This window comes from Vigna umbellata, chromosome 5, assembly GCF_029865625.1.
Source record: "Vigna umbellata cultivar VRB3 chromosome 5, Vumbellata_1.0, whole genome shotgun sequence".
Lineage (NCBI taxonomy): Eukaryota > Viridiplantae > Streptophyta > Magnoliopsida > Fabales > Fabaceae > Vigna > Vigna umbellata.
Window position 1 is genome coordinate 30,672,644 of NC_142169.1, and position 24,627 is coordinate 30,697,270.

Consider the following 24,627-nt stretch of genomic DNA (forward strand, 5'->3'; position numbering starts at 1 on the left):
ATCACCTCTTATTTATAGTAGCTGGTGAGGATAGTGGATTGAATTGTATAAGCTAGAAAAGCATAGAAGCAAATTAATTATAGTTAAATTGGATAGGAAAGAGAAAGAGAGAAAGTTCCTTCAGATATTTGTTTGGATAAGGGAGGTGCCCCTGATCATTTGGGCGATGGTGACGCTGCCAGTGCCATGAACAACTTGCATTTAGCATCAAACTGTAAACGATAATTCAAATATCTAGAGTGGCTAACCGTACGAGCAATCAATAATGCAGGAATAAGAACAATGTATAGTTTATAAAAGCCTAAAAACTCTACACCCAGCCTTCAGCATCAAACACATTATTCTAATGTTAATAATATATGAACAAAACCAATGCTGCGTTGTCACAAAATCTACCAAAAGAACGGAATCAAATAGAATTAGTAATATGCAAAGTCAGAACCCAGAAGAGGAAACCAATTCCAACTGTCATCTGCATGGTTTAAGTTAGCCATAGGCATATGATATGTTTGTGTGTATCTGTATTTATTTATTAAGGTATATAAAATGGTCATGTTCATGATTAAGTTTTACGTTTTACTTTAACCAAATACTATGTTTATGATGTAGTGTTTGTTAATTATATCTCTTGGACACTTACCAAGTTCTGCAAGATAAGAGTTTATCCAATTGGTTTGGACTTTTTCAGTTAGGTCCTTGGCATCAGAATCATGCAATGCAGAAACATTGTAATGTTATTTGTATTTGGCCCTTGAGCATGGGAAGGGATTCTTGACAAATGTGGATATATTTTGATATTTGATTTCTTCAATATGATTCGATTTCCCTTTGTATAAATTACGTGGCTTCGAGCAATCATGTTAACTTTGGGAAAATCCAAAGAATTTTAGATTCTTGCACATCAAAATTTTAGTATCGAGTAGCGAAGGAGAGAGAGAATGTCAACTTGGAAGTAAGAATTGGTAGAAGGATAAGGTATAATTTGAGTGTCATGGCTTAGAGTGAAGTGGCTTCAAGATTGCTCTCAATTTATATACCTTATGCTCGGTAGTTAGGTAACTATAATATAAAACCGGCCAAATCTGTTATCCTATATTCTTTAACTGTTTCAACAGTTTCTTATGCAAAACACTGAATTATTCTATTTCTGGCACTATTCACTGAAAGATATTTAGCTAAATTATACTCAATTTTCATGTATTTTTCAAAATTTACATTGTTTCTATTACCTAAAAACACATCAATTACACCATAAATATTTCTAAGGTTTGACAAAAAAAACTTTATATTTGTACTTTTTTTTTTAAAAAAAAAAAGTGTAATTCTTTCCAAGATTTTATATTAATAATTAATTAATTAACTAAAACTATTTTAAATGTGTTTTTTAAATAATTGTGAAAGCGATGATTTGACGGTTTTTATATAGTAATAAGTGAATTGGAATTGAATTAATAAATTTTTTTTCTTGCAAATTGTGGTAAATGTCTCAATCGATTCTTGTAGCTCAAGATTTATGTAGAAGCCTCTACACGATAGGAGCTATTACGCAAAAGATTGTGATAGAAACCCAAATAAAGTGAACTTGTGTAAAAATAATTAACAAATAAGGAGCATATATTCTTAACTTTTAATTGATTGATCACAATTTATTTCAAATTAATTTAATAATCAGCTGTGCACTTGACTAGATCATTTCCGATAAAGAAGAATATGGTTTTAAGGAGAAAATAAATCTTTTTATTCATATCTTTCACAATAATAAATATATATAACAAAATGAATGATGAGATAGAAAAAACTCAAAAAAGGTTTTTTTATATATATAAATTATATTTTAGATTCTTTGTTAGTAATTTAAATGGGATATAAGTTTTTTTTTTTAATATTACATTTTTATGTGGAGAAAAACGTAAGAAAAGGAAGTGTGAAACAATTAAAAGAAGAAAACATTTAACAATTGGGGAAGAAATGTTTAGCGAGGAAATAAATAACATAATAAAAATATTATTAAAAGCGTAAAGAGTAATTTTTAAAATCGTATAATTTGCAGTATAGAAGTATATTTGTGAGACCCTAGATAATTAGCAATGATAATCTCTGTCGCATCACCATTAATACACACGCCACGTCACTGCTCCGGGTAATTAAAACCCACTTTGCATTGCATGCACGCATGCCACTTGTCACGTTGGAAGGTTCTGAAGTCAGAATGGGAGTGCAGGTGTCCGAAAACGAGACGCTCGTTCGTCTGGAATTGGAAGAAACAAAAGTGATTTTTCGAAAAACTCTTCAACTCACCTGCACCATTCATCTTCTTCCTCAGAACCCAACCTTTCGTTTTCTCCAACTTCTCTCTAGAAACCTTCACCTTCTCTCTACTGTAACTCATCACCTTCTTCTCCGATCACGTTTCAGAACCGTAGGAACGTTCCTGGCACCGTGAGCTTCAATCCGAACCAAACAGATCCTAGTTCTGTAACCGGTAAGTCACTCGACTCTGGACGATGATCTGAACGTTTGTTCTGTAGTACATGCAAACTAAGATTCAGTTGCATGCATGGGTTATAGGTCTGAGTTGTTTCTGATTTCTGGTGTTTTAGATTAAGTGAAAGTTGTTGAGCGAAACCTGAGGGTAGAACGCTGTTAGAGGTCGAACAAAACCTTGCTTTTCGGGAGTACACTGCTATCCAGGTGAGGGAAGCTTAGTAATTTAATTTATACTTGTATGTTGTATGTAAACATGATATGAACTGAATGTATGAGATGTATGTCGGTTGAGTATGCATGGTCGAACGTTGCTGTACTGAATGAATATGATATATGTTGGTTGAAATGTATGATATGAGTGATACGTATGAATACGAAATATACATGCTTAGGAACGAGAGAATGTAAGTGAAACTTGAATATCAACTTCCCTATGATAACGTATGTCCGACCTTAAACGGTTCTCGACCGTTTGGTGTTCTAGTAAACTTCTTTGAATTGGAATACTTTCATTTGGGAAGGGTTCTGGTCGAGCATGAGCTATGTAGGTCTTTTACTTAGAGCTCATAATGAGCAGTGTCGATCTTACACGTAGTAATCGTATTGGGTAGTGCTCGGTCTTACACCAAGCGCTCTTACTCTTTTCTTGAAAACCCTTCTTAATACAGGTCGTCCATCTGTGTCGATCAACAGTGTCGAGCACCCTTATACAGATCATCCATCTGTGTCGACCGACAGTGTCGAGCATCCTTGAAATACAGATCATTCATCTGTGTCGATCAACAGTGTCGAGCACCCTTATACAGATCATCCATCTGTGTCGACCGACAGTGTCGAGCATCCTTGAAATACAGATCATTCATCTGTGTCGATCAACAATGTCGAGCATCCTTGAAATACAGATCATTCATCTGTGTCGATCAACAGTGTCGAGCACCCTTATACAGATCATCCATCTGTGTCAACCGACAGTGTCGAGCATCCTTGAAATACAAATCATTCATCTGTGTCGATCAACAGTGTCGAGCACCCTTATACAGATCATCCACCTGTGTCGACCGACAGTGTCGAGCATCCTTGTAATACAGATCCTTCATCTGTATCGACCGACAGTGTTGAGCACCCTTGATAATACAGATCATTCATCTGTGTCGACCGACAGTGTCGAGCAACCTTCTTAATACAGGTCGTCCATTTGGGTCGACCGACAGTGTCGAGCACCCGTGTTAACACAGGTCGTTCATCTATCTGGTAGTCGGTATTACTTTATTTTGGAACGGGGTAAATTCTTCAGTCTCGTTCCTCACGGTTGTCCTCGTTATAAAGAGGGCTGAAAGTTCAATATTTACGTACTCGGACTGAAAGACAAAAATGAAAATAAAAGTGAAAGATTTTGAATGATGAACATTATATGAGATGATTAAACGTTTATGAATGTTGTACGAGCGTTCCAGGGAGGAACGACTCACATATGTTGAATGTGGAATTTGGTAAAGTATGACTGTGGGCATGCTAATGCTGGCTTGGTCCATCCTGATATTCCGTGACACTCGTCTTCACGTAGAGGAGAGTAGTTCATGTGTGGGAATGGCAGGAGGTCCTTAGTCCATAAGTTAACATGGGCGACGTAAGAACGGACTAACCTCGAGTGGCAGCTGTTGAGTGTATCCCAGTTACTACACCACTCGGGTGCAAGGACGCCTGTAGCTACACAGATCATACAGTTCGGACGGTCCGTCTAGAAATAGTTGTTGGATATTTGTTTATTAATTTATGTTGAATCATTCTGGTATGTTTGACTTGATTGAATTGATACTTTAATGTATGAATTAAATTACATAAGCTTACCCTGTGTTCTCTTCTTTGTGTTGTCGATTGTCTTTGTACGTCCGTCTTGTCCTTGCGATGATCATCCATGTGGATGGGAGTAGATGGAAGTGAGCTGCTGGAAGAGGCGCTGGCAGAAGAAATTTCGGAAGATGTTAATCCGGTTGAAGTAGGGGTTAAGGTCGAGCCCTAGAGTGCTCGACATGTGGTAGCCGTTAGTATTTTTGTTTAGTCTTAGAATTTGGAATAACGCTGGCTACACTACTTTTTGTACTTTAAGTCGTTCGACGAACTTTTTGTAAAGACTGCACTGTTTTAATGATTAATGTAATTACTTATGATTATGGTGATCACTGTATTTTGGGATGTTACAATATTTAATAAATATCACGTGTAGAGAACTAGGTGTCTGCAAATACAATTTATGATGGGTTTAATAATTACTCAAACATAATCTAGTTATAATTTACCCTATCTACTACCTCGCTTGAGGCTATATTAGCTTCGATTAAGTTTTAATTTTTTTAATTTATTATTTGTTATGCGAAAATTTTGGAAATTTGAATGTGATGGCTAAAAATATTGTTAAAATATAAAAAAATTAAAGTTTAAAAATATTGAGAAATAAGTTGTGAAAGATTTTTTTTTTTTTAATTTATTCTGCATGTGATATGTTTATATGACTATACAAAATTAACTAAACTATAAACCTTAAATATTAAAGTAATTAAAATTGTTAGTATAAAAATGTGAAAAAATATTAAATAATAGTGATGTCACTTTACACATAAAGTACAAATGCAAATATATTTAAAAACAAATATTCAATATTATAATGCAAGTACGGAGTTTGAAACTTAAATTTAATATTATATGATGAGTTGGTTTTTCTTATAGAAACTTAAATTTAATTTATATAAGCAAAGTCTTAATTTAAATGGATACTTGGAACTACTTTTTTTTTCTTGTACCAACTTGAAATTCAATTAAAGGGGGAATGGTTATAATATATACACGTTTTCTTATTTGAAAACCAAAATAATTAAATATATTAGTGCAAAACCCTTTGGTTCTTAGAACACATATAATAGACTTAGATTTAATTCTTTGTATATTTTATTTTTGTGTGCAAATGCTGCTAGTATTCATGACGAGAGTTCAAAGATAGGAAACATTCTAGGGAATTGAAATTCCTTTCCTCTTGGAAGAGAGATACGATAATAAGTTATTTGTTCACTTGAATGAATTTTGAAGAGAATGATTGAATGAATTTGAGAGGATCTGAAGGTAAATTTTTTGTTGTTTAATTGAGTAGATTTGGAGATAAATGAGAGTAGATTTGAAAGTAAAGTTTAATATAGGATTTGATTGATGTGACAAATTAAAAAAATTTACTTCCAAATCCAGTATTACTTACCTCCAAATTCACTCAAATAAACAACAAATCTTCAAATCCTCTCAAATCCATCTAATTACTTTCTCTCAAATTCATTCAAGTAAACAAAGCGTAAATATTAATTTTCATTTACTCTAATTGTTGGAAAATATACAACAATGTGTATATTTCATTTAAAGGTTAAACATTAAAGAAGAAATTAATGAACCAGTTATTTTTACTTTTATTTTTTGGATTATATCAAAAGGAATATATATTCCCTTCTTCTTTGATTGCTACTGAAAGGCTTTTCCAACTTTATAACTTTCATTTTATGCGTCAATTTTATATAAAAGACATTTTTATATAGGGTGAGAAAAATTAAATATTGTAAAACATTGTTAGAAGTATGATTATGATTAGAGACAAAACTTAATATAAGGGTAGGATGGTCTATGTTTCGAACCTCGTCGTAAAATCTACAATTTCCAAAGTTTTTTTTTTAAAGACTCAAAAGTAAGCGTTGTTGGTGATTAAGAAATATACATTTGTTTTACATCATTTGTTTACGCTTCCAAAGTCTTTTTTAGGAGTCAAAAATCAGCGTTGTTAGTAATTAAGAAAGATATATTTGTTCTACATTCTTTATTTACATATAATGTAAAGACAGTGATATAATACACATGTATAAAATATTACGATGCACTATAATAATTTTGTATCAAAGTTATATATTAAAATTGTGATTAATTTGATTATATTACTTTGACCTTCAAAATCATTAATTATTATCCGTCACTGTTATAAGAAAAATTATATACTGAAAATGAGAAAAGATGAGTTATGTATAGATAAATAAAAACTACTTTTTCAACGTTGTGTAGTTTTAATTTAGTTCTAATCCAGGTAGACAGAGCATTAGTTCTAATCCGAGTAGAATGAGGTAAAAGAAGTTTTCGAAAAACTAAAAAAATTTCAGTTAAAAAGTTTATAAGACCAAAATGTCTAAAAATAATTTTATGAATCAAGGACGAACAATAATTCTCTTTATATACATGAAAATTATTATTATTTTTTAAATATATATTAGACTTTCGGTTTAAGTCTTGATTTTAAATTTTAACAATGATGAAGGCTTTATTAGTCTTTATTCTATAACGATGAAGGCATGTTATGTGCAAGAGTCCAACGTTTAGCCTTCACCGTTATAAAATAAAATATTAAATATTTTATTTAACGCATATTTTTGTGAGTAAAAATATCCTACAGACAAGAAGGTTCACACCATTATCAGGTTTTAATGTCATCTCATTATTGAATATTTTATATATTTTTGTGAGTAAAAATATCTTTTACAGGAATATTCAGACCAAGTTCAACCTTATCAGGTTCTGATGACATCTCATTATAAAAATAAAATATTAAATATTTTATCATCTCATTATAAAAATAAAATATTAAATATTTTATTTAACACATATTTTTGTGATTAAAAATATCTTGCACATGAAGGTTCAATACCTTACCGCTTGGTCAGTTGGACCATCAACGTTCAACCTTGTCAGGTTGTAATGATTTCACGCATATTTTTGTGAGTAAAAATATCTTGCATAGTAAAAAGTTCTAAAAAGAACTCCTATCGCTTGCCGCTCGGCCTTGGAAAAAGTTCTAGAAAAAGAACTCCTATCAGCCGTCACTCGGTCCAAAGAAAAAGAATTCCTATCAATGTGGGAAAAGGTTATCAGGCTCTTAAGCTCAAAAGGGAATCCCTATCGTTCGTCGCTCAACGTGGGAAAAGGCTCTCGGACTATTAAGTTCAAAACGGAGTCCCCATCGATCATTGCCCAACGTAGGAAAAGACTCTCGGGCTATTATGTTCAAAAGGGAGTTCCTACCGTTCGTCGCTCAACGTAGGAAAACGTTCTCGGCCTCTTAAGCTCAAAAGGGAATCCCTACCACTCGGCCTAAAGAAAAAAGTGCGAAAAAGAACTCTTATTAGTCAAATACTCAACAAGTTCAGTCCTTTCCCGCTCGGACCACCTACGTTTAGCTTCATCAGGTTCCAATGTCTTCTCATTATAAAAATAGATATTGAAGTGTTTACTTTATTTTGTTTAACGCATATTTTTTGGAATGAAAATTTCTTGCAGAATATGCCGTTGGTAGAAAAAGGAATGAAGACTTAAAGCGCATCAACCTCTTTTAAAGCTCATAATAATCCCTACGCACCTCTTTTAATAAAGAGGTTGCTTGGGCTTGGGGGACTTATGTACTATATGAAATATACTGATCGAAAATAATTGTCATTTATGGACAATTAACAGGTATTAATAGGTAAGAATGTCTTACGCTTTACAAATATATGATATTATTGAGTTTGATTGTCTAAAAATGGACTTGGCTTGACAAGTCCTATAAATATACAATTGATGTTAAGGTACAATCATCTTTTTCTACTATCTCTTTATGAAACATATCTGACTTGAGCGTTCAGAGTGTCTCCTGCAGGTCAACAACTCATCAAAATGGATTGCATTTTCGAAGAGGATTGAAGATCAAAAGAGAGTAGAATAAAGAAGAACAACCGACCATCTAACCAATTTAACCGAAACACAACTCATTTTTATAACCATGTATTTTAAATTTAATCTAAAATGATTTATCTTAACTTATGACTACTCTCATCTTAATTAATATTCGACTAATTTTTAATTCAAATTTAAAATATTATATTTAAGAGTTAATTATTTTTTTTTCGGTGAATAGAAATCGTGACCCGAGAGGTTGAGACTTTCTCTCTCTCATCTAGATACCATATACCATGATGGACTAAAATGACAGCACTGTTTACTAGTTTTTTATGCCGAATTCTGAGTAAAATGTTTACGTGAAACTAGAAAAAAAGGAGGGAGCGAACAAAGTGTTACTGTCTCATCTTCCCCTGAAAACTTTAAAAAATTAGTAATTCTTTTTACAAGCCCGGAATAAAAACACTAATATAATATGAAATGGATTTTAGAACATAGAACTTATAAAACGATAATTTTTACACTAAGTAAAAATTCAAGTTTCTATTTAAGATAAAAGTACAATGGTGTACTTCTAATATTTTTAAATTCATACAATTGCAACTTTTGAACGTCTATAGTGATAAAAGTTGTTTTCACTGTTACCCACTTCCGTATCTATCATGATTTCTCCCGCTGCACTAAATATTTTGCAATTGAAAATACTAAAAACACATATAATATTTGACTATCATATGTTTGAATGGACATAGATAACTTACAAGGAGTAGAGGTAATCTCAATTTTCTAATATTATTTTATGTTATTTATTTTTTAAATAATATTCAAAATGAGATTAAAAATCGGTATTATTAATGACTAAAAAAATGTGTAATTACTTTATATTATTTATTTATATGTAAAATAAAAATGTTGCATTAAAATAAATTTGTCCACACTATCTTATAAATCGACTGAGATTACACTCTAATAATTTTGCACAATAATTATATATTAAAATTGTCTTAATTTAAATATATTATTTTATCTACAAAATTATTGATCAATGTGTCACTATTTAAGAAATTAAGAAAAGGAAGTAAAACAAAAACATAATATCTTATATATCCAAAGATGGGCCATGCTAACCCTAAAATGTCCAAGTGAGGCAAAATGGACCAAGCCCACAATCTTCGCTTCTGGTTTGTGTTGTGTTTGCATTTGTGAGACACAAACATCATCGTCTCCGCCGTAGGCGCTAGCTAGGTAAGCATCTTCTCTTCCAACCCATTTCTCTTCCACTCCTGCACTCAATAACTCTTTTTTTTTCATTATTTTAATTATTAATATTATTACTGTTATCAACCCATGCCACTCATAATTTTCTCTACATTTTTTCTCATATCAGTTAGCAAATTTACACAGTACCCCTTAAATGTTTGCAAAGGCTGCCATGAACTACCCTTTTTTCAAAATTTTATTGAAGCTCTAATCTTTTTCGAAGTGAGGATGTATAGAATAACTTTGTGATTGGATTTTAATTTCAACTTTAAGGGTTTCGGTGTTTTCACGTCCCCTTTCTATCTCTCTCTTTAAAGAAACTATTGGGTTTAATTGCATTTTTTAGTTATAGTAGCCTTGAATGTGAAACTCAATTTTTCCTTTTTTTTTTGGATTGGTCTTTGAGATTGATTGTGATTCATTAATCGGATGCAGCTCTGCTTCAATCCAGGAATTGTAAAATTCTTTTGATTGAGGTGGATTTCTCCAAGAGTGGTCGCGCCATTTGTAGTTGGAAATCCTGATTGTGTGTTCACAGATTTTGTTTTTCGAGGAAGAAACTCCCTTACCCTTTATTGTTATGAAGTTTGATTCATGAAAATCAGAAGTCTTGTAATAAACAATTTTGGGTTGGTATTTGGTGTCTAAACTCGTTTAAGGCTGTGGTAACAATGCATGCATTACTATTTTAACTAATTAACTCTTATCTACTTTGAGTTGTTAATAAATGATTTGTTTTTTAGTTTTGGGAAATTGTTGTTGCGGCTTAATAACTTGCACTGAAAGATCCATGTTTGCATTAGGGTTTTCGAGATCTCATTGGTGTCATTGTATATCCTTGTTATTTTATTTCTAACTAATGATTATTGGCTTGGTTATGATTTCTTATCACTGTAAAATGTTTCTACTTTTTTTTTTTTTTTTAATTTTAGGGCTGCTCCAATGGAGGATACCCAAGAAATTAAGGAGCAGGCTCATGAAGAAGTGATTTCAGACAAAACATCTGAGACGAAGCCGGAGACTCGTGATGAAATTCTCTCCCGTCACAGGTGATTCACTCTTCATAAGATCAACCAACATCTTCAGCTCTCACCTTTTTTGTGAATGTATTTAGTCTTAGTTGCTCTCTTACTCATAGAGATTGACTCTAAAGCTCAACATAGATGGGTTTTACTCATTCTGGAATCTGAATTACTCAGTCATTCCATATTATTCCTGTTCCTCTTCGCAAGATAAAAGGAGTTTTATCATGTCATGGTATTCGAAATCAGTCAACTTGAAGAATTGCACGATTCTTCATCCCTGCCATGCCTGGGTGAGTTTGTCTGTGCTCAGAATTGCAAACGAGCATGATTAGTAGACTCACCATGCAGGACATAAGAATTGTGTCTGACATCACTGGCATGGCATTTCCCCTTTAGAAAACGTTCCTTTGCATGTTTCTTAACCCTCAACCCTAGAATACCATACCTATGAAAATGTATTTCTATAATAACATTCAAGGTGTGCTTCGTTGATTTGGAGTTTACTGTGGTACTTTGTCTCTGTTCTGAGCCAATGCTTAGAGATTTCCCAAGTTACTTGTGTTACCATTTTATACTGACTGAACTATTTGAAACATCTTCCAATGTTACTTTAGTGCAAAATGCTAAAAAAGGTTTATCTTTTATATAACATAGAAAAAAAACAAAGTGGTCAAAAGTTTTAATCAGGTTCTTTAGAGTTTCAAGTAGTTCGAAGTTCTTTTTTTCCTTTTCTTTGGAGACATAAATAAAAGAACAAGGGTCACTTCATTCACTCAGGTTAGCATTTGGCTTCTCGAAAACTTGTGTCAATTGTCACTTTCCACTGGCGAAAGCTAGTGAAGTAAATAAAATAGTTATTTGGTTAAAGACTTTATGGTGTATTAGTTGAGAAAGTGCTTGAAATTTAAACTAACGTATCTGCATGGCTATACTCAGTTTGAATCACTACTGCTAGTTATATTTGCTTTGCATGGTTGAAAGCAGCTACTTTATAATGAATGTCACACTTAAGTATGGTTTGTTTTCCAAGTTCTTGAGTTACTATTTTTCATTTAATTCCTATTTATTATTAATTCATGTTTCAATATAGCAACTTGAATCGTGTTACTTGTTGTGTTCTTTTGGGTTCTCGTGCAATGTGAATTCTTCCCTAATTACTTGCTTATTTTCAGGAAAGAGATATCACAGCTGCAGAAAAAGGAAGTTGAGATGAAAAAGGCTGCAGCTAGAGGTAGCAAGGCTGAGCAGAAAGCTAAGAAGAAGCAAGTGGAGGAAGAGGTTTCTCAACTTTCTACTAAGCTGAAGGAGAATCATGCCAAGGAATTGGCTGCATTAGGCTATAGCAGCGGTAATGGGAATGAAAAGAGCAATTTGGACACTTTGGTTAAGGCCATTGCTGGAGTATCTGTTGCTAGTCAACCTGAACATACAAAAGTCAGCAAGGCCAAACAGAGGCGAGACAAAAGAGCTCAACAAGAAGCAGAAAGGGAACAGAGAATCCAAGCAGAGCAGACTGACATTGTAAGCGATCGAATGATTGAAAACGAGAAGTTGGAAAGGAAGTTGAAGCCTCTAGGTTTGACTGTTTGTGAAATAAAGCCTGATGGGCACTGCCTCTATAGAGCTGTTGAAGATCAGCTGGCTGTCCTCTCTGGTGGTAGATCACCTTATACATACCAAGAACTTCGGGAAATGGTGGCTGCTTACATGAGAAAGCATACATCTGATTTCCTTCCATTTTTCCTGTCAGAGAATTTAATTGAGGATGATTCTAATGAATCACTTGCTGAGAAGTTTGAAAATTACTGTAAAGAAGTGGAGTCCACAGCTATATGGGGAGGGCAACTAGAGCTTGGTGCCTTGACTCACTGCTTGAAGAAGCATATTATGATATTTTCAGGATCCTTCCCCGATGTGGAGATGGGCAAAGAGTATAAATCTGATGGTGGCACTGGCTTGTCTAATTCGAGTATCGTGCTTTCTTATCATAAGCATGCTTTTGGGCTAGGAGAGCATTATAATTCTGTGGTCCCAACATGATCAAATGGGGCATATAATATAATCATACGGATGCTTGTTTATCATGTTGCCTTGTATCATTTTTCTTTACAGTCAGGCATTTGGCTTTAGGTCTCTTGAAACCCTAGTTGTGATTTTGAAATGGCTATAACTGTACATTTCACAACTGTAATTCATATTTTCTGGACGATTATTTATGTTGATGATCATGTAAATGATCTTCTGCGGCATCTACTTAATTTTGAGCGTTTTAGTAACATTTTCAAGTGTTACGAGATTTGAATAACATGGTGAACTTGTCTGAACTGGCACTTTTGTGTTGAATGAATTCACCTAGGAGCGGGGCTAGTAATAAGTAATAATGAGAGAAATTTAGAAACTTGAATTTTTTACATAATCTTGATTGCGGGTTTGAAATCAAATTTGTATTATATAACAGATTTTATTCAATAACAGTGTTAAATCCGTTGTGTATATTATGTTATCGTCTCTGTTAGTGCTGAGTGGCTGATCGACTAGCATAGATCTGTGTATTGAACTGAGTCAAAAATGTAAATCAATCATATTTACTGAGTTAAAACTGTTGAAAGGAATTTCGCCTTCTCTGTGATTTGAACTGAAGAATTAGGTTAGAAGTTGGTACTACAGTAAAAATGCAGAAGTGGCAAAAGAATTTAAAAGAAACATTGATGTGTCAACACTGTAATGGAAGCATATGTTGTTAATTAATAGGTGTATATAAGAAACAAATCTTCAGAGCATTAAGTGAAATATTATCTAGACCGAAGTTTACCACGTGAAAGAAAATAAAACGCAGATTGTACACAGATAAAGATTCCACTTACAGAATCCTATGAAGTTGACATGCACATTGTACCGTTGTTATCAATACAAATTTTGATTTTACCAATCATAGATAGTTTTGGATTGCCATATAGAACTAATCACCATATTTATAATATGTTGAAACAATTAACCAAAGGAATATAAGCTCTTGGCATATAGGAAAGGATTGAAGTTGAAGCATACACATCATGGTTAGAAGAAGTGGAGAGAGATAATATCTGAGTTCCTTAATCTGTAATCCATGACTCTGTATGCTGAAAACCGACTTCGTCCACAACTATTATATTCTTATTCCTTTTATATCTTTGTCTCTTGCTCAACCACTTTTGCCATATATTCTTCTTCTCAAACCATCCACATCTAGACTCACAATAAAATATGGTTGAGGTACAAAGGATATATTTGAGTAGAGGTGTCAGGTTTGAGTTGTGGGAATAACCCATCAAAAATCAACAAAAATTATGTCTATATTCATGGAGAAAACCATGCATATGAGCCTTCTTTCTGGTTTCTCAATTAATAAATTAAATGGACCAACGGAATATCATTTGATGTTTGTGACTCCTCAAGCATTAGTGATCTTTGTTTGTTCCTCCCATTTCAAGAAGCAAGATTTTCATATACAAGTACAAGTTTTTAAGTCAGGGATCATCTTATGTAACAGTATCATGCCAACAAACTAGATGATAGACTTTTCAAAAACCACGATGATGATAATGATAAAAAGTGGATTTTGTCTAATACAATGTAAATTTTGTATTTAATTATATTCTATAAATTGACTTTATGATGTTAGACTTCCAATAACACACTGAAATGAGACAAGAAATTCATCTAAAAAACACTTACAAACTTAAATGACCAACAGTTTTTAACCATAGTTATTTTTAAAGTAAGGTAGGATTGTTGATAATGCAAGTTGGCTATCACCTAAACGAGTATAATCACAGCTGCATTGCTTGTTCCTGAGTCATAAACACAAATGCCAGGAAATTATATGTTTTTTGTTTAAACACACAAATTTCAGTGTAATCAAGGAGATGGCAGAAACAAAAACTTACCAAATGTGTGGACTTGATCAAAACATTAATTTAGGCCTTCGGCATATTTAATTCTGATACTTCTATAATTTGAATAAATGCTATATAATATAACTGTCAATGATGTGCAATTTGCATAGTGCATGGTTATATATACGACCGACATAAACATCTTGTACGGTAGTGCTGATTTCCTCGTTAATAGAAGTTGCGCATCTTGCGCTTTTAACCATTTAATTGTATTCCTAATCATTTCCAAAACCTTTAAAATTTTCTGAACTGAAAGGGTCACGAATCTTGCAATGAAAAAAGTTGCTCATATTGTTTTCTTTCATCCTTAGGCTTATAGCAGATGCTCCAAAATGAACAGACAAATACAACAAGATGAAATTGAGTTTTGTTCAGTTTTTCTATAAATAATGATGGTAACATGATCACTCATTCATGTTGCAGAATATAGTAGACAAAATTTAAAAATAAAAAAAAGATATGCTTCATGCACGATCAAGCATGAATCTTATTCTCGAAGAAAGTTCTGGATTCATTAGATTGACCTTAACAGCTAGCTAGCCAACTTGTTATCTACAACACATGCAGTACAGTGCTAAAGGACAGTTATGGAGAATCCTCCGAATTCTCTTCTACACGATCTTATTCTTCTTATATGAAGCGACAAAAACAACACTGCCCACCACTACATTCAATTAGCTTATAAATAACCCTTCAATGAACCACATTCTCACGATTGGTTCTTCTCATATATGCTTCCTTTTCTCTCTCTTTTCTATACATTGCATTGTGTTGAGTTTCAGTTTTCTGAAGCATGGAAATAATCACAAGCTTAGTAGCTGAAAAGCCTGTGGTGATATTCAGCAAGAGCACTTGTTGCTTGAGCCATTCCATGACATCACTGATACGTAACTTTGGGGCAAACCCTACTGTTCATGAGCTGGATGAGATGGCGAATGGCCAGCAGATTGAAAGTGCATTGCTTCAAATGGGGTGCCAACCAAGTGTTCCTGCTGTGTTCATAGGAAAACGATTCATTGGTGGCTCTAAGAAAATCATGAGCCTGCATCTCAGCAATGAACTCATACCACTGCTCAAGAATGCTGGTGCTATATGGATTTGATTTCACGAGACCAAAGTGCCCAAGATCAATGGTTAATTACGTTTTAGAGCTGAATAAAATGGTTTTGTAGTCATGATTATGTACGTGGTAATTACGTTGCTTTACTCTAGTATATATTATATACTATCAGCCCTAAACGTTTACTTGTTTCCATTTCTTAGCTTTTCTTGATATGAATACGAACGATGAAAAATGAGTAATATATATGATTACTTATTTTGGTAGGGAACTTCTTTATTAACATACTGTTCCTCCCATTGTACTTTTTGTTAACAGACAACACAAGAATAAAGAAGATAAATGAAAGTAATTTTGTTTTTCTGCGTAATCGTACGGACTATAGCTATACTATACTGTCATAAAAAATCGTGTGTATCCTCTACGATTAAAGATACAAAATATGTTAAAAAATCACAGCAGTGAACAAGATAATTTAGAAAAAAATCACATGAAGTTTTCAATAAGAAAGTTAGTGTAATTATGCGAGAGTTTATATTAGGTAAATATTTGAAGAGACGTTATTATTACTCAAAGAAATGTCAAAAAGCTTGCATTAATAAATGGGAAAATGAATATCATGAAGATAAGAAAACTTAAATCGGATATTGTTCTGGATTAGAGAATATTACCTTTGAGGGGCTTTAGGTCCCACGTTCAGAATCAAAGCATTTAAAACTTATTCTAAACTCATGAACACAACTTGTATGAGGTAGGTTTGATTTCACGGTATATATATCCGAGTCAGATTTTGCTAATTTAGGAGATTTTTGCTATGGAGTCATAAAGCTTGAATCAACACATCTTAACTCTTTATTTTATTTTATTTACACTATACTATATCTCTATAGATCACAGGAGGGTGAGGGCTTTAGTCCAACCATATATTTACATGTTCTTTTCTTACAAGGTTTTCGAAACATAAATCCATGGCTAAATGGATTCGTTACTGTTGCTTAATGAATAATGTCAGAGAACAAAATCTTAAAAGTGGTTGTTTAAGCCCAGCACTTGTAAAAAGTTTTAATAATGTAATAATAAAAATAGTATCCCAATAAGAAAGCAAAAATATAATTAAAATAAGCATTCTAAATAATTCAAAGATAAATTCAACTTTTAATTTCTCTACTACTTTAGTGTAAAATTAAAATTCATTTTTCTCTACAACTTTTGATATATTTTGATTCTTAAACTTTAAAAATAATTAATATAGTAAATGTCAAATACATTTCATATTGATTACACTATTTAACACGATTTTGTTTCAGTGTAAATTAGGAAATGCATTGAAACTTTAAACAAATTTAACATAATTGAGTTAAAAAGATTACATTCAAAAAATTTCACTATCAACATATATCAAAGATTGAAATATTGACGGATTTTAATTTTGTGTGAAAATTTAAAAACTAAAAACATATTTAATCTTAATTCAAATATTGATGAAATAAATCATGCAACTGGTTAACAACTTTGATTTTGTCATTCCTTATGTTTGATCTCACTGAATCACATGGAACATTACGAAGAAGGCAATGTGTGAAAACATGATCACTCTTGTTTTTGTTTCTCCCATGAACACTAGGAAAACATGGACAGAATATGGTATTGAAAGAGAAAAGATAAGTCCCATGATTTGACAGATATGTGGTTTGTGTTCTGTCGAGATTTGAGATGCAGATAAGTATAGTCTGAGTACTTGAAAACAAAGCAAGTGACCCTTCGAGTTCCCCTTGAGCCATTTATCGAAAACCATGCAGCATACATAGTTGACGCTACACAATTCGAAACAAGAAGAAACCAAAGCAAGAGCTATTTCTACGACATGCAGGCACGTGGAAAATTCTGTTGCTAAAAGATTATAGGAATAATAATAATCTCTATATACCAAATTCTTACTTTCATTCTTATCTGCCCATCATAAAGTTTCAACAAAAGTAAGATCCCCATTCATGCAAACCTCAATCGATATCACATTCACCCTTCTTACGTCTTTTTATTTTCTGCAATCAAATTACCAAGGAATCATCGCTCTTCTTTCTATCCTAATATTTCCAACCCCTTCACACTGTTCCTCAAATACTGACAACATTTGCTGACATCTGTACATGACCTCCTAAGTTTCACGCATTACTATGGTAAAAAATCACACAACAACGTTATTAGGGTTTCATTGCTTTTCTAATGCTATTTTCGAATGGAGTAATTGTTATAGTCTGTAATGATTATGAACAACAAATCTCCCACTATTCTCTTTATTGATGCAATTATCTTTATTAGTGTTTGAAGTATAAATTTCATCACAGTACATAATGATAATTATAATTAATGTTTCAAACGTGATTATAAAGTATAATATATACAATATTGATTAAAGATGTTGTGATAACATGCGTTAGTGTAAGGGACTGATAATTTACAGTGCTATATTGCTTAAAAGTTATATTAATGTTTCTTTCTTTAATCTTTCATGAAATCTGTTGAAAATAAAATCATACAAAACTTCACTCGTCCTTTAAATTAGTGTTCTCACTTACGATCAACACAAACGAACATTTCAAATCCTTATACATCCGTCTTTACATACACATCTACGTGAATAGTAATATCTACGAAATCGAACACAGACTAAAACATATAATACTTGATCTAACAATGTCGACACATTTGAGTTGACTGAGATTTGATGCAGCACTAAAAATAGTAAGGTGCTAAATTAAAAAGGCTATGTTGTAAGAATAAGGAGGGTGTCGAAATGTTACAAGAATTTAATTGAATAAAATATTTAGAAGATTGCTTTTTGTGCATAGGATTAGAGAACATCTTCTTAGTATATTCCTTCACCCTTTTATGGCATTACAAATTGCAAAAAGGGAAAATTCGGTGCGTTTTCTTTTCTCCAATTCCTGTAGGGTTGTAGAGTTTCATGAAATCAAAGGCCAGCCAGAGCCATCTACAGTCCCCAAAATAAATAAATAAAACTTATTTCTCTCCCAATCTTTCAAGTTTCAACTCAGCTTTCGGTTTTTGGTGCGAATCTTGTGAAAACATAACAAGTTGCTACTTGTCGATTGGATAAACTCCACTCCTCTGTCGTGTCAAAAGCAGAGGAAGGTAGTCAAGTTATGATATATACTTATGTTAACTTTTTAACTTCTTACTCATTAGCTAAATTCCATGTCCAGGTGCCTCTTACATTTAACATACCCTTGAACTTGGGTTGGATACATCCTCTGTTCCTGGCTCTGTTTTTCTGCTTCAAACAATTTTTTTCTAAGACTCACCATCTTTAGAGTATGAGTTGTTTATATAAAAGATCTTATATCTTATTTAACATAAAACTGTAAGTTTTTGTGTCTTGTTTTTCTTATATATCACTCAATTTTCTCATTTTTATTTAATGTAAGACAAGCTTTTAAACTCTAACTTTTCTTCTTCTCATGCTTTCAAACATGTCTACCACAGAAGCAAGTGCATCAGAACATGCAGGGTTTCGTCTAACCTCTTTGATGATTATGATTTGACAAAATTTTATACATGATAGAAATTTATACATATTTAGATACTAATTTGATTCATATTATTTTGATTGTCATGCTCTTGGGTGTTTTTACCAATAACAGAAACTAAACTTCATCCTTTTTTATCTAGATTGTCCTCACAGTAAATGATTTTCTTTCTCACTCTGGAACAGCAATTTTGGAATCAGTATTTTGTTTCTCAAGGTTTCACATCTTCTCAAGTTATTATGTTCGTGTATCTATATGTCATAACTCAAATTCAATCACTGATTAAATTAAAATTTGATGACAAATGTGTCTGATAATGATTAGAGTTTATTTGAATGAACTTTTCTGTATCTTGTGATAAATATACCTTATATTAATAAAGTTTATTAAAAATTAAGATGTCTTATTAAAAAAGTATATTAAAAATTTAGATATCTTATTGTGATACGAAAGAAGAGTGATTTTAAATAAATATTTATGACAAATAAAAAAATTAATTAGGAAATATGTATTAGAATCTTTTTCATTTAACCTCCTTATGTTCTGAACATGTATAATTCTTCAATCAAGCACTAATTTAATTAAAAGATTTTCGTAAGTCAAAAGTTAATTTAAACTAGACCTTTATATTTCCCCTCCTGCATAGATATCTAACGATCGTGAAATTGGATGAACCAGAATGGGGTAAAAAGGAATAGAATAGAATAAAGTTATCATTTTCCCATTGTTTAAAATAATATATCATATGCAGGAGAATAATATTTTCAGGACACCTACATACTAATAAAATTTGAGAAAGGGAAACAGATAGAAACTAAAGAAATATAGGTATAGTTATACAGTGTGATAAGAAGAGAGAGAAAAGATTAGAGTGTTAATTGTTTAATCTTATATGTGTATTTTATAATGAAAAAGAGAGGTCATGAGACTTCTGATAATAAAAAATGAGTTAATCAACTATTAATTTCTGAACCTGGGAAATTATCATGTACATTTGCCAACATGTCATTGCCCCATTATTTCACTTTATGCATAATAATATCTCTGTATTCTTTCTCATCAATTCAAATGCAATTCACTTCTGCTGCATTAACTGTGCAGGTTTTGGGAATCCATTTATGACGCCCACAACTTTAATGTTTATTATTCTTTTATGAGATAGGTGTTTATTCTTCCCTATAAGAAACTATCCTCCCAGAATAAGCCAGGTATAAATAGACCACTTAATCTCGAGTTTTAGCAGCAGATAAACCAAACAAACTCACATAGTCACTTAGCAGTCACTCTAGAAACCCTCCAACCAAAATTCCAATTGCAGCACGGCAATGGACTTGAAACCATTGATTGCAGCCAAGCCAGTGGTGATCTTCAGCAAGAGCAATTGTTGCATGAGCCACACAGTGCAGGCCCTGATACGCAGCTTTGGTGCCAACCATGCAGTTATTGAGGTTGACAAAATGGCATGTGGCCAACAACTAGAGAGTGCACTGCTCCAGCTAGGTTGCCGCCCCAGTGTGCCTGCAGTGTTCATAGGACAAGAATTCATAGGTGGTGCTGATGAAGTATTCAAACTAAATGTCCAGAACAAGCTTGCCCAATTGCTGTTCGAGGCTAAAGCCATATTTCTCTGAAGTTGCAAACTCGAGCACCCCGTATGATCAAATAAGAGGTTCTAATTAGTTTTTTTCTAAGCTATGAGAACTAGCTCTGTGAGGCAGTTTAGTATAGAAAGTCTTCTAGTTCTGGCCATACTCTTGTATTCTCAATTTTTCCTTTGTGTTCTTTTGTGGAGCAGAACAGCACTACTCTTCTTTTGTATATTATTGCAGACCAAGGCTTTAACCACACATGGTTTGGCCATTTCATCGTGTAATTCTCACCCGTTAAAAATCTCATTTTCAGTTCTGTGGACAGAGGTTTCTTAAGAGAGATTAGTAAACAAAAAAAAATGTTAGATGTAATATTATGTCAAATTCAGAGATGCTATCTGTGAAATATGAGGGATTTATAACGGAAACATCACAAATAGCAGTAATCGGGTAATGATATGTGGAATATCAGAAACAGCCGGTTGATTCCCTTCATTATTTTTCTATTTCTCCTTTCTTATAACAGCTTTGATTTTCTCCTAATGCATGAGACATCATGAAATTTTCACACATCATTGTTCAAGGCTACTCAAACAAGCTTTAACATTACTATATAGATTAAGGATGTAACATTTATCGGCAGTTCGATTAAAGTATTCTTTGAGTGTGAATAAACAGAGAAGTGTACAGTTGTTTGAGTTACATGAATTAAGAACTAAACAAATGTTCACACTCCTTTCACGCAATCAAATCACAGCATCTCTTAATTCGACAAGGGATATAATGTTGAAAACAACAATAAAAACCAGTTAAAGATTATTAAAAACACTATATTTGTGCTTAAATTGTTCAATTGGAAACTTCATCATCAAATTTCTTAAATCGGAATACTTTTAACAATCTTCCCATAACTTCACATTAGGTATGTTAGCTTTGGAAGAAGTTAAATTACGAAGTTTATATAAAGCTTAACTGTAAAAATTGATTTTAATGTATGGAAGAAATGTAATTCATATTATTCATAATTTTTAAATAGCGCTTAAGAAAAATAAAATATCTAAACTAACATTACAGGAAGAAAGATCAATGAGCAGTTTGTACACAGATGTCATAGAGGAGACGATATAGCCACAACTTTTTAGAAATACATATTCCATGTTTATGCATAGGATATCCTTAAAAATGAGAGACAGGGTGAGAGATAAATAATAATAAAAAAATGCATGTCAATTTTGAAGCAGAAGCTGTTGTCGAGGAATCCAGAGTCCCCACTGCGATGCCGAGAACTGGCCTTGCACTGGTTTTGTGTTCTATACTAGTTCTCGAACCGCATATGCCAAGGTCCTTTTTATTTTTGTTTTACACCGGTTGGTATATGCCAACAAATAATTTAACTTCAAAAATTGTGCTCCCTAAAGTATCTTTGTGGTTGTTTATATGTAGAATGTAACCTTGTTTTGGTATACATGCATATTGTTCATTAAGCAGAAATAGATTAGACATGTACATGTACACTATAAACTAGTTTTATGTGAGTAAATTAATAGGATACATATACCTTTTAAAGGCTAAAATCGAGTTTTTATTTTTGTATTTGTGTGCTTTTATTACAAAATATATTATGTATGAAAGGAAAAAACAAGTGGCCAAAGGAAAATACTAAAAATTGAGTGCTTTAGCTTGATTTGATTGAGTAGCATCCAATTGTGGAAAAGCAATTTATTTATTGCATGTCTGTTTTTAAAACTTGAAGAATATATTCTTCTCTCACTACAATGCAATAACTGGTGTAGGTGCTTTTGTAGAAGGTATTTTAACACTCAAATCGGAAAAAATTAGAGGATCTAGAAAACTCAGTAATGCACCTATTTTTGTAGTACTACCGATTTTTAGCATCATAGACAACAACACGAACAATATATTTTAAAACACATTTGTTACAAAAAAAAAAATAATAACTGCTACAACTTTGTTTTTAGGAAAACTCAAACTTTCAGCAATAATAAAATGTGTTAAGAAATGGTTCGAGATATGTACTCTTGAACAAGTCCACTCCGTGTTATAGGCATTCTAGAGGACAAAAGACACTAGTTATGTTAGTATAAAAAAAATGTTAAATAAAGATGTGCTAAATAGTGTCAGAGTATTTTCCCCGAGAGTTACTAAAGAAAAACCAGAATATTGGGGTTCAAAAGAAGTGTTCTTCACAATGCCAGTGTATGGTTTCTTTAGCTGACAAAACCACCGAAAGCTTGACGCATGCATGTTTCAAAAGTGGGCTAGGGAAAATCCATATGATATACAAGATAACACAAGATAATAGATTTTCTAAAAAGTTTGCCTTCTTTAAGCAATTTTAGTGCCCTTTTGACGTGTTTTATGACACCGTTTCTTATCAGAGGTTTGACTGGTTAGTGCCCTATCAGCTAAGTGGAACTTCTTTCCAGTCAAATGTAAAAAACGTAAACACTCATTTTGACAAAAAATCAAACCCAAGTAAGGTTCAAGGCCTAAACATGATTGACGCGTAGCTCCTTCCGTGTAAAAGGTGAGTACTTATCAATTCGGTAAAAAGGGAGGTGAGCGTTAGTTAGAGTACAGAGAAAAGCATGAGGGCCAAAAACATAAACAAACAAAACTTTCTCTCGTTTTCTTGCATCTTATCTTTATCCTTAACAAATAGTAAATGCAATTCAGAAACTGGGCAACCAATAAATGAATTTGCAAAAGATAGGGATCACCAGAAAAAGGGATATTGAGACATAACTTACTTGTATTTAGTTTCTCTGGAAGCAACGGACAGCACACTTTAAAAAAGAAACAAAATAATTCCAGTCATTAATAAGAAAACCAACTGTTAATACTTCATTCTTGTCCAACATAATAGAAAATCAATTATTGATCTCCCCATCAGCTACTGTTTCTTACTTTATACTTGCTCATTGCAGATGAATCAAATCCAACTTATTTATTTATTTCTCTATTATTCAAGAAACATAGCTTTCATAACTAACTAAAGTACCTCAAAATATACACATTTTTAATCTTCATAGAAGAGATTATGTAAAAAAGTGACACGAAAAGACAATGCTGACACCCAACGAGCAGATTGTCAAAAGGCAAGATAAATCATTTTCGTCGCCTACGCAGATGAAATGGAATCACTTGCAAAGTTGCAATGTGTAGCATCTCCAACAACAAAATAATGCAAGTCAATCCACACTCCACATCATCATATCATCGTAAACATAATGATTAAAAGAATATTATCGTAAACATAATTAACTATCATACCAAAGTTCAGATATTATTAAATAATTTCGTACAGATTTATAACCAAGTAACCAGCATTTACATCATCAAAGATCTCAACAAAGATCACATATCTGAACAAAAATAGCAACCAAGGGAATTAAATTTACTTCACTTGTGAATGTAATTTTTCAAAACGTGATTATTGTCTTCGAGGATTGCATTCCTTCGCCAATTGATCACTGCTTTTGAAACGGTGGAATTAGCCTTGCGAATTTCGTCAGCAGAAAACTTGTGCTCTATGATTCCCAAGGGTCCAGGCTGCAGCACCTTAATAACAGTTTCCATTTCTTGTTCAACTTGTCTGTCACAAACACAAAGGAATAAATCGACGTTAATGGAGAGGAACCCTAATAACTTTTTTAAGGGAAAAAAACGCAAAGTGATGATATTTTATATCACTAGAAAGCGAGGAATAACGGAGAAGAAGATGGGTTAGTTACCGTATAAGCGCCGAAAAAGGCAACGAGCTTCGAAACCCTGCCATGGACAACTTCACAGTCATCGTTCACACTGCACCAGATGACGGTGCAGGATCCAAATCGAAGACCGTTTAGATTGGTACGGCTATCGACTTTGCACAGAAAGGCCGGACACCGATTGGGCTTCCAAAGCTCAATATGATGGCCCAATAGGATATGGGCTTAGCGGTTAAAAGAAGAAAAAGGGTAAAGCTTCCTG

The 24,627-nt window shown here is 32.8% G+C and overlaps 3 protein-coding genes and 1 pseudogene across 4 annotated transcripts; 3 read left to right on the forward strand and 1 right to left on the reverse strand.

The window, feature by feature from the left end:
* The first annotated feature begins 9,331 nt into the window (after window positions 1-9,331).
* Window positions 9,332-12,751, forward strand: LOC124828107 (Cysteine proteinases superfamily protein). Of its 2 annotated transcripts, none has more exons than XM_047301336.2 (3): window positions 9,332-9,462; window positions 10,410-10,526; window positions 11,675-12,751. In XM_047301336.2, exons 2-3 carry the CDS (start codon window positions 10,420-10,422, stop codon window positions 12,540-12,542), a joined length of 975 nt encoding a protein of 324 aa, XP_047157292.1. In that variant the 5' UTR covers window positions 9,332-9,462; window positions 10,410-10,419; the 3' UTR covers window positions 12,543-12,751. The 2 variants fall into 2 exon arrangements, with proteins under 2 accessions (XP_047157292.1, XP_087948272.1); XM_088092146.1 differs by lacking the exon at window positions 9,332-9,462 and adding an exon at window positions 9,913-10,106.
* Window positions 12,752-15,138: 2,387 nt separating this feature from the next.
* LOC124828097 (Thioredoxin superfamily protein) lies at window positions 15,139-15,780 on the forward strand. The gene has a single exon (XM_047301322.2). It carries the CDS (start codon window positions 15,231-15,233, stop codon window positions 15,537-15,539), a length of 309 nt encoding a protein of 102 aa, XP_047157278.1. The 5' UTR covers window positions 15,139-15,230; the 3' UTR covers window positions 15,540-15,780.
* A 4,248-nt stretch (window positions 15,781-20,028) lies between these two features.
* Window positions 20,029-20,956, forward strand: LOC124828108 (monothiol glutaredoxin-S6 pseudogene; annotated as a pseudogene).
* A 2,944-nt stretch (window positions 20,957-23,900) lies between these two features.
* LOC124828109 (zinc metalloproteinase aureolysin) lies at window positions 23,901-24,547 on the reverse strand. Its single transcript, XM_047301338.2, has 2 exons — window positions 24,390-24,547; window positions 23,901-24,250 (listed from the first exon to the last, which is right to left on the reverse strand). The coding sequence occupies exons 1-2, from the start codon at window positions 24,449-24,451 to the stop codon at window positions 24,058-24,060; spliced, it is 255 nt and encodes an 84-aa protein (XP_047157294.1). The 5' UTR covers window positions 24,452-24,547; the 3' UTR covers window positions 23,901-24,057.
* Between the last annotated feature and the right edge of the window lie 80 nt (window positions 24,548-24,627).